A 12927-nucleotide genomic window follows, 5' to 3' on the forward strand; every position below is an offset into this window, starting at 1 on the left:
GATTGGACAGCCATTTGTCCGAAATGGTAGAGGGTTTCCTGCCTGAGCAGCGGGTTGGACTATATGACCTCCAAGGTCCCTTCCAATTATTATTATTATTATTATTATTATTATTATTATTATTATTATTATTATTATTATTATTATTATTATTATTATTTTGGGGCTCAAATGTGGGGATAAGCTGAGGACCAGCTATACACATTCAATAAACAGTTTAAAATGGAGGCAGAGACACAGGAAAGGGAGCACTTGGTGATTTTCTCTTACCAAACATCCAAACATCACTGGCTGAGGTAAAACGTCGGAAGTTGATGGATTCTGGGGCCATCCACTTGATGGGCAATTTTCCTTTTGAAGCTAAAACGCACAAATGAAATCTATTCAGGACCTCTTAAAAACATCAATATTCTGCTCCACTCCGTACATTTTACATTGCTGGGCTGCGAGCTGAACCTTTCAGCATATACACACAGATGTTTGCCAACCTCTAAGTGTGCTGGCTGAATTTTTCGCCATCTTGGGCCCTTGGATGGTTATTGTTGCATATATCATAAAGCAATCAAAATGAATTTTGGCCCCCATCGTTGCTGAAAAGCAGGTAGGGTTGATAGTGTATGCTATCAATTCAGTGTATGCTACTATTTCTATATGAGTTATGAGTTATGAATGGGTCACCCCTCCCCTTCATCTTATAGTCTTTGTTTCTCAGATTTGAACACCAAGTAAATGCCTGTCCCAAAGGTGCTTTTTTCAGGAGGCAACTGGACTTTCTTGTTTTTCTTTGAAGACGTTTCGCTTCTCATCCAAGAAGCTTTTTCAGCTCTGACTGGATGGTGGGGATCCAGTCAGAGCTGAAGAAGCTTCTTGGATGAGAAGCGAAATGTCTTCCAAGAAAAGCAAGAAAGTCCAGTTGCCTCCTGAAAAAGCATTTTTGGGACAACCATGATCTGGATGACTTGAGAATCTTCACACCTGTTTCCTCGAAAGTAAGGCCTACCCCGAAAAGAAGGCCTAGCTTGATTTTGGGGGGGTGGGCCTAATATAAGCCCTACCCCCCAAATAAGCCCTAGTTTCTGAATCCATAGCTCGGTACTCAGCTGCTTAGGCCTTCTGGAAAGGGCTGACTGCAAAACGCAGGCCCGAATGTAGCTGCAGAACTTCAGCCCCAAAAGAAGTGGACCAGCTGGGTGGGGCTGTTGGTGCCGGAGGTGAGGTAAGGCCTAACCCAAAAATAAGACCTGGTGCCTCTTTTGGAGGCAAGAAAAAAAAAAGACTCTTATTTTCAGGAAAACACGAAGCAGACAAGTAAACGCCTCTGATTAAAAGATGACCTAGCACAGAAAGCAGCACAACTGTCACAAAGACATTCCACAGCTGGGCTGCAAAAATATGATGACCACAAGATGACAGTAAAGAGTTAACAGTACTCAGCATCTAACGCCATCTAACAAGTCTTCCAGATATTTACCTACGAAATATAATATGCCTGGTACAATAGTGCTGTAATTTTTATCAAATGTAAGTGCCTCAGGAGTTAGGGGATGCGGGAGGTCCGGGGCAGGTGGGCCTATGTTTGTGCTAGGCCTCCCAGGCAGTGGTGGGATTCAAATAGGTGAACAACTGGTTCTCTGTGTGGATGTTGCTTCCAGAAGTCCGTTCTGGGCCTGGGCAACAAAAAATTACCTGCCGGTTCTGCCGAAGTGGTGCAAACCGGCTGAATCCCACTGCTGCTCCCAGGGCCTCCCACATTTCTGAGGTACCCCGTGCTCTGCTTAACAACCACATCAGGGACAGCAGAGATGGAGGCTGTTAAGCAACCCAATCAAGTGAGCACCTCGCTTAACTACCTTCACAACTTTCGACCGTAATGGGCAGGCTCCATTGCAGTCATAGGTTTAGGACAGGGGTAGGCAACCTTGGCTCTTTTATGACTCGTGGACTTCAACTCCCAGAATTCCTCAGCCAGCCACGCTGAGGGGAAAGGGAGAGGTTTCCAAGATGAGCCATGCTGCCTCAGGAATTCTGGGAGTTGAAGTCCACGAGTCATAAAAGAGCCAAGGTTGCCTACCCCTGGTGTAGACCTAGGCCGCTTTATGACTCGTGGACTTCAACTCCCAGAATTCCTCAGCCAGCCACGCTGAGGGGAAAGGGAGAGGTTTCCAAGCTGAGCCACGCTGGCTCAGGAATTCTGGGAGTTGAAGTCCACGAGTCATAAAAGAGCCAAGGTTGCCTACCCCTGGTGTTGGCCTAGGCTGCTTTATGACTCATGGTCTTCAACTCCCAGAATTCCTCAGCCAGCCATGCTGAGGGGAAAGGGAGAGGTTTCCAAGCTGAGCCATGCTGCCTCAGGAATTCTGGGAGTTGAAGTCCACGAGTCATAAAAGAGCCAAGGTTGCCTACCCCTGGTGTTGGCCTAGGCCGCTTTATGACTCGTGGTCTTCAACTCCCAGAATTCCTCAGCCAGCCATGCTGAGGGGAAAGGGAGAGGTTTCCAAGCTGAGCCACGCTGCCTCAGGAATTCTGGGAGTTGAAGTCCACGAGTCATAAAAGAGCCAAGGTGGCCTACCCCTGGTTTAGGACTATCTGTAAAATAGCAGATTTATAATAATGCAAATGGAGAACACCTGTATGCTTTCCAGTTCCCTTCTATTTGTTCCAACAGTGTAGAATCCATTTGCTAATCAATTTAGAAAAACAGATCAATTGTTTGCCAAGTCTCCTTTATACAAGTCCTCTGTCAAGGAGGAAGGAGAAGGAGAACGGGAACTCTTGTCAGGAATCTTTTCAGCCTGATCTAGTGGTGCCAGGATCCCACCAGCAGTGAGATCTTCGTAAGCTATTTTCTAATCCCGCTAACGCCACAGTCCTGTCTCAGGCCTATGGGGACTCTGACAGTCAAGTACCAAAAGCATTTCTGTGGCAGCCTCATGACAAATTTGAACTAGACCTGACAACACAATGACTGATCTTTTCAAACAAAATGCTTAAATGGACCTTGACTATACTGGTTTTTAATTCTGGGCTGCTGAGTCTTTTTACTCAACAGAGGCTGTGGACGGTGATTGTGGAGACGCATCCCTTACTTACCTTTATAATATGTGCTATCTTCCATATACCGAGACAAACCGAAATCACCCAGTTTCACACAATCGGTAGAAGACACCAGTACATTTCTAGCAGCAATATCCCTGGTGGAAGACACAAACGTTAAGCCTTCGGCTTCAGGCATCAGCACCTGAGCGCGTCTGGAGCACATTTCATCAGATTATTTTCATACCCCAAATCTATCACACTCCTTGCTCTCCTCCAACAAAAAGGCACAACATAGCGCACACTACGTGCTGTATGAAAATCTAGCTGGATTAGACCATTGTACCTGAATATATAAGGGCAACCAAGTAAGGTAGGTGCGCACTGCTCCTCCTCCCAAACCTCTGTAACAATTTTGTTTGGTACCAGATGTTTGGAGAAGCAGGAGAAAAAGAAAGAGCGAGCAGCCTTCCTATTAATACTGCTCAAGCTTTTCCAGTCCCCTTTACAATGAAATATATAAACGTGGTGGCTCAGTGGGTTAGGACGCTGAGCTTGTTGATCAGAAGGTCGGGAGTTTGGCGGGTCGAATCCCGAGTGCCGCGTAACAGAGTGAGCGCCTGTTACTCGTCCCAGCTTCTGCCAACCTAGCAGTTTGAAAGCACGTCAAAATGCAAGTAGAAAAATAGGGACCGCTACGGTGGGAAGGTAACAGCGTTCCGTGCGCCTTTGGCGTCTAGTCATGCCGGCCACATGACCACGGAGACGTCCTCGGACAAGTGCTGGATCTTCGGCTTTGAAACGGAGATGAGCACCGGCCCCTAGAGTCGGAAACGACTAGCACGTATGTGCGGGGGAACCTTTACCTTTACCTTTATGCACATAGAAGCAGAAAAGAAATATATCCAGGATTTTTTTAAAAGAAAAACAAGACTAATTTATGGTTCCTTGACCCCCCCCCACCAGTTAAAAATCAGGCAGAACCTACTTTGAATCTGAGTTCTGAATCTTGCTTGCATCTTTGCCTTAGTAGGTACTTATTAAAATTAGTTATGTAAGCTAATTAAAATTAATGCCAGCAACCTGGAATTAAGGAGAAACTTCCTAACAGTGAGAACAATTAACCAGACGAACAGCTTTGCCTCCAGAACTCATGAGTGCTCCGTCGCTGGAGGTTTTTAAGAAGAGACTGGACAGCCACTTGCCTGAAATGGTATAGGGTCTCCTTGCTTGAGCAGGGGGCTGGACTAGAAGACCTCCAAGGTCCCTTCCAGCTCTATTCTGATTCTAAAATAACGTACTGTACAGCATGCTGCAAGGATTAGAAGAGACTGCATCCAAATCCCCCTTGAAACCTCTACAAGTATGTGTGAACTTGAGTTATAGTGCGTGTCTGACACCCATGTTTAATGGAGTATTTTCTTTATTCTTAAAAATGTCAAGTATCGCTTCGATTTGTTTGCCATTTCAATTACCACGAAAACATAAACAACCCATTTATTGGTTAAATGGCTTTCAGGAAAACTCTATTGTAGTCATCTCTGCTTTGGGCGTTGCAGGTTGCCTCGAAATTGGAAACCACGAGAGGTTTTGGCAGACCTCCTTCTTTTCTAGCTCACTTGGTGCTACTAATATTTTAGAAAAACATGGGGAGAGGCCACCCAGCAGATGTCACCCTTTCCCAAGTCTCTGGCGTGCTGCTGGATTCGGATCCAACACCGTGTTTCCCCCCAAAATTAAGACCTAACCGGAAAATTAAGCCCTAGCATGATTTTTCAGGACGCTCGTAATATAAGCCCCCACCCCAAAAATAAGCTCCAGTTAGGATCGTCAGCCAGATGGATGCATTTAGTACCGTATTTCCCCGAAAATAAGCCCTAACTGGAAAATAAGTCCTAATGTGTCTTTCGGAGCAAAAATTAATATTAAGACCCGGTCTTATTTTCGAGGAAACGGGGGTAATACTCACAAAGACACCAATAAATCAAGGATGAAAAGAAGTGGATTCCCAGATGTTAAGATACTACTCCTGCTTGTTCATTAAATCAAAATAAATAGAGTTGCTTTTTGTGAGATGGGCAGCTGTACAAATTTGATAGATACGTAAAATAATAGAAAATGGGGGGGTTCTGGATGCGAAAACCCCTTGCCATCGAACACAAGGCGGCTGTTATACCAGACAGCAACGTATACAACTTTTTTATGTATATACAAATATTTGGATCTTACCTATGTACAAACCGTTTGCTCTCTAAGTAGGCAAGGGCTGTGCTAAGTTGATAAGCATAAAGTATCAACGACGCCAGATCTAAGCTGTATTTTCTTACTTGGAGGAACGATCTCAACTGCAGGATAAAGGAGAGAGAGAGAGAGAGAGAGAGAGAGAGAGAGAAAGGTCAGACTGAGCAAAAATAAAACCAGGAGCAGAACGTTGCAGCGCAAAGGATCTCTATTCAACATGTGGCGGCGTAAAGGAGTCCAACTGCCTGGACCTCCATTCTCCATGCTACTGAGCATGCTCCATTCTCATTGGGCTGTTTCAGAGAAACTATGACTTCTAAACTGGACTTCTATCACTGGACTTCCACAAGAGGTCCTGGCAGTGGCCTCAATCGTTGTGGCACTCAACTATTAAAAGGAAAGCGATGCCAATGTTCAAAATTAGGGTACCTCTGCTGAACTTTAGAATTAAATGAGTTTCCTTCCAATCAAAACGTACGTGGTTTTACAAAAGCTTGGACCACCGTACTCTAAACTAATAAGGGTTGCAGGATTTGGGTTTGGCTAGTCTTAGAGAAAAGAAGGACTAGGGGGGACATGATGGCAGTGTTCCGGTATTTGAGGGGTTGCCACAAAGAGGAGAGGGTCAATTTATTTTCCAAAGCGCCTGAAGGCAGGACAAGAAGTGACGGATGGAAACTAATCAAGGAGCGAAGCAACCAGGAATTTAGAAGAAGCTTCCTGACAGTGAGGACAATTATTTAGTGGAAGAAGCTTGCCTTCGGAAGTTGTGGATGCTTCATCGTTGGAGGTTTTTAAGAAGAGACTAGACTAGGGGTAGGCAACCTTGGCTCTTTTATGACTCGTGGACTTCAACTCCCAGAATTCCTGAGCCAGCATGGCTCATCTTGGAAACCTCTCCCTTTCCCCTCAGTGTGGCTGGCTCAGGAATTCTGGGAGTTGAAGTCCACGAGTCATAAAGCGGCCTAGACCTACACCAGGGGTAGGCAACCTTGGCTCTTTTATGACTCGTGGACTTCAACTCCCAGAATTCCTGAGCCAGCATGGCTCAGCTTGGAAACCTCTTCCTTTCCCCTCAGCGTGGCTGGCTGAGGAATTCTGGGAGTTGAAGTCTACGAGTCATAAAGCAGCCTAGGCCTAGGCCAGGGGTAGGCAACCTTGGCTCTTTTATGACTCGTGGACTTCAACTCCCAGAATTCCTGAGCCAGCATGGCTCATCTTGGAAACCTCTCCCTTTCCCCTCAGCGTGGCTGGCTCAGGAATTCTGGGAGTTGAAGTCCACGAGTCATAAAAGAGCCAAGGTGGCCTACCCCTGGGCTAGACAATCACTTGTCTGAAATGGTGTAGGGTCTCCTGCTTGAGCAGGGGGCTGGACTAGAAGACCTCCAAGATCCCTTTCAGCTCTATCCTGATTCTGATTCTGAAGGGTGGGCAACTGTGGCCTCTTTACAAAATGCTGCAATGGTCGCAAGTGTGAAAAACTCGTCGCAAGTCACTTTGTTCAGTGCCTCTGTAACTTGGAATGGTCACTAAATGAACTGCTGTATGTCAAGGACCACCTTTAGGGGGTGCAAAGGTTTTTTTTATTTATTTATGATCATTTTCAGCTGAACTCTCCCAGTAGTAAACCAGAGATCTGTCACTCAACTTCACACTGAGGGGAAAAAAAAGGGAGGGGGTTAGGTCTCCTCTTCAATCCGCAATTCCCACCGGGCTCTATTTGAAACTATGATTCCGCCGTTGCCAAACGCTGAACGCTCCTCCTTGCTTCGGGAGTGACGTTCACACAACCCTTCCACGTTCCCCCAAGTCTTGACCAAATGCTCGAAGACAGAGACGTGCCTTGATCGATTCCTCTTACCTCCCCCTGGGTGCAGAGCTCCATGATGATCCAGACGGGGTTTTCCGTAATGACGCCAATCAGCTTGACAATGTGGGGGTGGTCAAACTGACGCATCGTCACTGCAACAGGGAAAGCAAAAGTTCTCGTTTAAACAGAGGCACGCTGTTGACGTGCAATCCGAAAACAAGAGCGGGTGGGGGGGAGGAAAGGGTTCCTTTTTTGTAGCAAGGGGTTGAAACAGGTTCTAGACTCAGCAATAGCCCTTAAGACTTATATACCGCTTCACAGCGCTTGAAAGCCCTCTCTAAGCGGTTCACAGACTCAGCGTATTGCCCCCCCCCAAAAAAGAAACAATCTGGGTCCTCGTTTTACTGACTTTGGAAAGGATGGAAGGTTGAGTCAACCTTGAGCCGGCCGGGATCGAACTGCTGGCAGTGGGCAGAGTCAGCCTGCAATACTGAATTATAAGCCCTGCAACACCACAATCAAAGGGATGTCCTTTGAGGCAGCTGCTATGAGTGCCTTAGAGCAGGGGTCCATGGACCGGTACTGGGCCACGGTGTGCCAGCAACCTGTCCGCACAAACAAGCAAAGCCCCATCCATGGGATGCAGGCAGCACACAAAACCACGTAGTCTCCGGTCCGTGCGTGGGAAAACTTCTCTCCACGGAACCGGTTCCTGGTGCCCAACAAGGTTGGGGACCTCTGCCTTAGAGGATGTAGCTGCTTTAATACTCTGAGAGGTGGCATTTGGCTTTCAGCACTGAGTTTGGGAACAGGGGCGATGGCACGTGTGCCCACAGAGAGGGCTCCCAGACGGTTGGCCTGCTTGGATATTTCTCTCTCATTGATTTCCACTTTTTTTCTAAATAGCAAGAGCCCCCTCTCTAAGCGGTTTACGGAGTCAGCCTATTGCCCCCCAACAATCTGGGTCCTCATTTTCACGGACCTCGGAAGGATGGAAGGCTGAGTCAACCTTGAGCCGGTCAGGATCGAACCCCTGGCAGTCGGCAGAATCAGCCTGCCATAACTCTTAACCACTCTGCCAGCACAGCTCAAAGTTAGGTTAGCTAGAAATGCTTCATCTATCACATTTCCCACCTCGACGCATGAATGTAATGGAGCCTCCCATCACTGTTGTAAGTTGGGAATGGAGAACCATTTAACTGGGGTGGTACAAGACTCCCGATCTGAGCAAGGGGTTGGACTAGAAGGCCTCACGGATGTCCCTTCCAGGCCTATGATTTCATGGCTGGCCTAAAGTGGATCACATGAACAACCTGATTTTTGTCTGTGTGTGTGTGTGTGTGTGTGTGTGTGTGTCTCTGTGTGTGTGTGTGTGTGTGTGTGTGTGTTGGTCATTAGCTGAACCAATGGTTTACTATGGGTACAGTTTTGCCAAAAGTCAGAAGGAAATGTCGATTTTCAGCAAAACTATTGTAAATTTTTTTTAATCCCATTTATATCCCGCCCTTTTCCGAAGACTCAGGGCGGCTTACAATCTAAGCACAAATCAATGTGCTTATCAATAGCCTTCATTCTATGTATATGCCTGCTTATTAGGGCTTTCGGGGGCCCCCAAGCGACATTATTACAAAGTCAGCTTATTGCCCCCAACAATCTGGGTCCTCATTTTACCTACCTCGGAAGGATGGAAGGCTGAGTCAACCTTGAGCCTGGTGGGACTCGAACCTGCACTAATTGCAGGCAGCTGGTGTTACTTAAGGAGGCATTAGCCCACTGCTCCACCAAGGACCACAGGAAGGTACAAGGGGCTGCCAATGTGGCCCGTGTCACATGGCCACGAGTGGAGGAGGGCGCCTCTGACTGTTGAAACTTCAAATTTGGGTCATAGATAACCCCCAGTAGATCTGTCCTAACGTCAAACGGTCACTAAGCCATTGGCCATAAATTGACGACTCTCTTCTGTAAATGGTTCACCCAGGAAATCATTCTGTTTTCAGAGTAAACTCAAGGAGCTCCATGGCTGACCCTTTTCACCCTCCCATGTGCTCACTGTCTATTTTCCTCTTGAGCTCTCTATTTTAATTTCTCTTCCATTTTCAATACCGATTGTGACGACTGCTACACTTACAGATATATTAACTCTGGTGCTGGAGAAGACTCCTGCGAGTCCCTTGGACTGCAAGGCGATCAAACCAGTCAGTCCCAGAGGAGATCAACCCTGACTGCTCTTTAGAAGGCCAGATCCTGAAGCGGAAACTCAAATCCTTTGGCCACCTAATGAGAAGGAAGGACTCACTGGAGAAGAGCCTAATGCTGGGAAAGGTGGAGGGCAAGAGAAGAAGGGGACGACAGAGAATGAGGTGGCTGGATGGAGTCACTGAAGCAGTTGGCGTAAACCTAAATGGACTCCAGAAGATGGTGGAGGACAGGAAGGCCTGGAGGAACGTTGTCCACGGGGTCGCGATGGGTCAGACACGACTTCGCAGCTAACAACAACAACAACAACAACAATCATGATTACTTTTACACCAGCTCTTGAAACAAAAGCACATTTAGCGCCAATTTCGGTATCCGAAGCACAGAGGTAACACTAAAATGGGTCAGAGCTGGACACTGGAAGAGAAGCGCAGAAGTGTAACATCCACCTTTGATTTCACAACTCTGCTGAAAAGGCCAGGAATTTTCCTTCTGAGGGGGGGCCTCTAAGGTACGACAACAATTTAATATCTTTCGATCAGCCTAAATTGAGTCAGTTCAAGAGCAGATGGCCTGCAAAATATAAACTGGTGACAATTATCACTAAATACAGTTCAAAGCTCCAAACCCACCTTTAAAAAAAAAAATTATTGATTCACACCGTCTACGCATCCTGTGGGCATGTCTTCATTAGAGCAGAAAGAAGAAAAATGGAACGCTACTCAGACAGATGCACTGAGTTGCGATGGAGTAGGACACTGATATGAATACGATGTCCACAAGAAAATCTCATTTACTCCTTTGGCTGGCATCAAGGGCATTGACTAGGAACCTAATTGCTTTATTATCTGTCTCAACAGCACAGGAGCTAAACCTCGCACCTCACGAAATGGAAATATGTTTGTGCTGTGGAAGAGATAGCGCCCCGTAGTCAAACCTGGACCATTCACCTTTTATCTCACAAAATACACAGGGAAATTCTAAAAATATACATTAAGAATAGCAGATTAATCTCGGCTGTGCGTGATTTGAGAGAGAGGGAGATTGAGAGAGATTGAGAGAGAGATTGAGATTGACTGAGAAAGAGATTGATTGAGAGAGAGAGAGATTGAGAGGTTGAGAGAGAGATTGAGAGAGAGACTGAGAAATTGAGAGATTGAGAGAGAGACTGAGAAATTGAGAGATTGAGAGAGAGAGAAAGAGAAAGAGAGAGAGAGAGAGAGAGAGAGAGAGAGAGACAAAGAGAGAAACACATGCAAACCCTAACAAAAGCACCTCAGCAAAAACCGTCCAAATAAACGCACAAAAAAGGTGTATTTTATAATATCCGCGCTACTTCCCAAAGCTTGACGGGACAGAATAATCTCTCATGCACCGTTTCTCAATCTACGATGAGTGGACTTCAACTCCCAGAGTTCCCGAACTATTTGACTGGCACGACACTGCCCCCGAATGGCGAGGTGAGCCACACGCAGGGAGTCCTCGACTCGCAACGATTCATTTAGTGACCGTCCAAAGTTACAACGGCACTGAAAAGCCTGACTTATGACATTTTTCAGTTGCCATCTTCGCAGCATCCCCGTGATCGCGCGAGCAAAGTTTGGCCGCTTGAGAACCGGCTCATGCTTACGACCGCTGCCGTGTCCCAAGGTCACGCGATCATCAGTCGCAAGCTTCTGACGAGTAAAGTCAACGGGGGAAGCCAGACTCACTACACAACCGGCTTACTAATTGATCAACTGCCGCCGTTCGCTGAGCCACCCAGGCAAGGAAGGTTGTAAAAAGGGGCCAAGCTCATTTAACCAAACGTCTGGCTTAGTAACAGAAATTTTGAGCTCAACTGAAGCCGTAAGTCGAGGACTAACTGTACTGGCTTTTTCAAGCACAGGCCAACATTCATGGGCAGCCAGGTTAGCACCCCGTACCCCATCACCCATGCCTAGAAAAGGGAAGGTCAACCCAGAGCCCGGGTGGGCAAGTCGGGAGAAGAGGAAGGAGAAGCAAATAGCTGTGGAAGTGCCAGGACAGCAGCAGGACAGCCAGCCAACTTGTCAACTTCCAAGAACCACACAGTAGTGGCCAAAATTAAGGGAACACCTGCTGCTGGCATCATCTTCCCATCGTCCTGTGCGCCCCCACAGGGAGGGCCTTCTCCGGGTACCGCCGGTTAATGAATGCCGGCGGGTTATTCCCAGGGGAAGGGCGTTCTCTGTGGGTGCGCCTGCCCTATGGAACCAACTACCCACGGAACTTAGGACTGCCCCCGACCTTCGCTCATTTCGCCGGGACCTGAAAACTTGGCTCTTCGATCTGTTTGGTCCAGACTGTGGGGGTTGTTAATTTAACTGGGTTTTAGATTTACTCTTGGGGCTTGAATTTAATTTAATTGTTTTAATTGTTTTTAATTTTTTGTATTCATGGTTTTAACTGCCCTGTAAACCGCCCTGAGTCCTACGGGAATAGGGCGGTATACAAATCCAGTGAAATAAAATAAATAAATAAATAAAATAAAATTGTGGAAACCTTTTGGGAACAGTGTATTTTTGACGTTTGATGGCTAATAACGCCACTTTTTTTTTTGGAGTAGTACCATAAAACTACGTATCAATGGAAAGATAATTTAATCAAGAATGTAACGCAACAAAGCTTGTTCAATCATCCGTATTGTATTCTATGAAAAAGTTATGGCCAAATAACCAGAAGAAAGGAAGCACAACTGGCTAAGTTAGGTTGAGATCGGGTAGCTTTCCTTCATCCGATGGTAGCCAATGAGCACAAGAGTTTAGAGAGCCAATAGGGTGTCCTCTTGCTTTGGCCATGAGCCAATCAGATCACAGGAGGATGCGGTTATTGACGTCACGTATGGAAGCTGAGAGGAGGACATTTGTCAGCGTGTTATGGGATCGCTATTAAGTTGGTTGGGTTTTTTTTCCATTTAGTGAGCTTGTAAAATGTAATACAATTAAAGTAACGGTGCAAAGAGTTGACTGCTCGCCCTGAAAGTGATGTCAAATAGCCTTGTTAAGTGAACAAGGCTACAGTTATAAAGAAATGAGAAGAAAAAAAAATGGTTGGAAACTTAAACCAAAGGTGGCATTTCTACTGTACACTTTTCCCAAAAGGTTTCCACAATTTTGGCCGCTAATGCAAGCCACAGGGAACAGCCCCCCTTGCTTTGATCCCTGCCTGCAGCCAGCTTGGCTTGGCAGCTTTGATCCCTGCCTGCAGCCAGCTTGGCTTGGCAGCTCAGTAGCCCCGGTGCTGGAGAAGAGAGCTGGGAGATTTGCAGAAACTTTATTCCCGCAGCTGTGTTTATATATCAAAGGAGAAGCCCCACCGAGGCAGCAGCAGATAATCCCCACTAAGCACAAGCACTTCTAGAGGGAGAGAAGGATTAGATGCCACTCTGAGCACTTTGCTTAACAGTGTTCTGTTCCAGCCTACAACCGGCCCTGGTTGTGTGTCAGGGACAACCCCTTTTTCTTTTTTTACAGTCAACAGCCCTCTCAATTCCTGGCAAATAGATGGGGAAGAAATGGAGGTAGTGACAGATTTTATTTTCCTGGGCTCCAAGATCACTGCAGATGGGGACTGTAGCCAAGAAATTAAAAGACGCTTGCTCCTCGGGAGGAAAGCCATGACAAATC

At 46.5% G+C, this 12927-nt stretch overlaps 1 protein-coding gene across 7 annotated transcripts in view; it reads right to left on the reverse strand.

Annotated features, from left to right (window-relative positions):
• Window positions 1-12927, reverse strand: part of PTK2 (protein tyrosine kinase 2) — a 268019-nt gene that overhangs the window by 60858 nt on the left and 194234 nt on the right. For all 7 annotated transcript variants that reach the window (XM_083360048.1, XM_083360046.1, XM_083360047.1 and 4 more), the window contains 4 exons: window positions 7136-7236; window positions 5263-5378; window positions 3091-3191; window positions 271-360 (listed from right to left, as the gene is read on the reverse strand). In XM_083360048.1, coding sequence (XP_083216174.1) covers window positions 271-360; window positions 3091-3191; window positions 5263-5378; window positions 7136-7236 — 408 coding nt within the window. The remainder of the gene's footprint in view (window positions 1-270; window positions 361-3090; window positions 3192-5262; window positions 5379-7135; window positions 7237-12927) is intronic.

This window comes from Vipera ursinii (assembly GCF_947247035.1).
Source record: "Vipera ursinii genome assembly, chromosome: 3".
Taxonomy (NCBI): Eukaryota; Metazoa; Chordata; class Lepidosauria; order Squamata; family Viperidae; genus Vipera; species Vipera ursinii.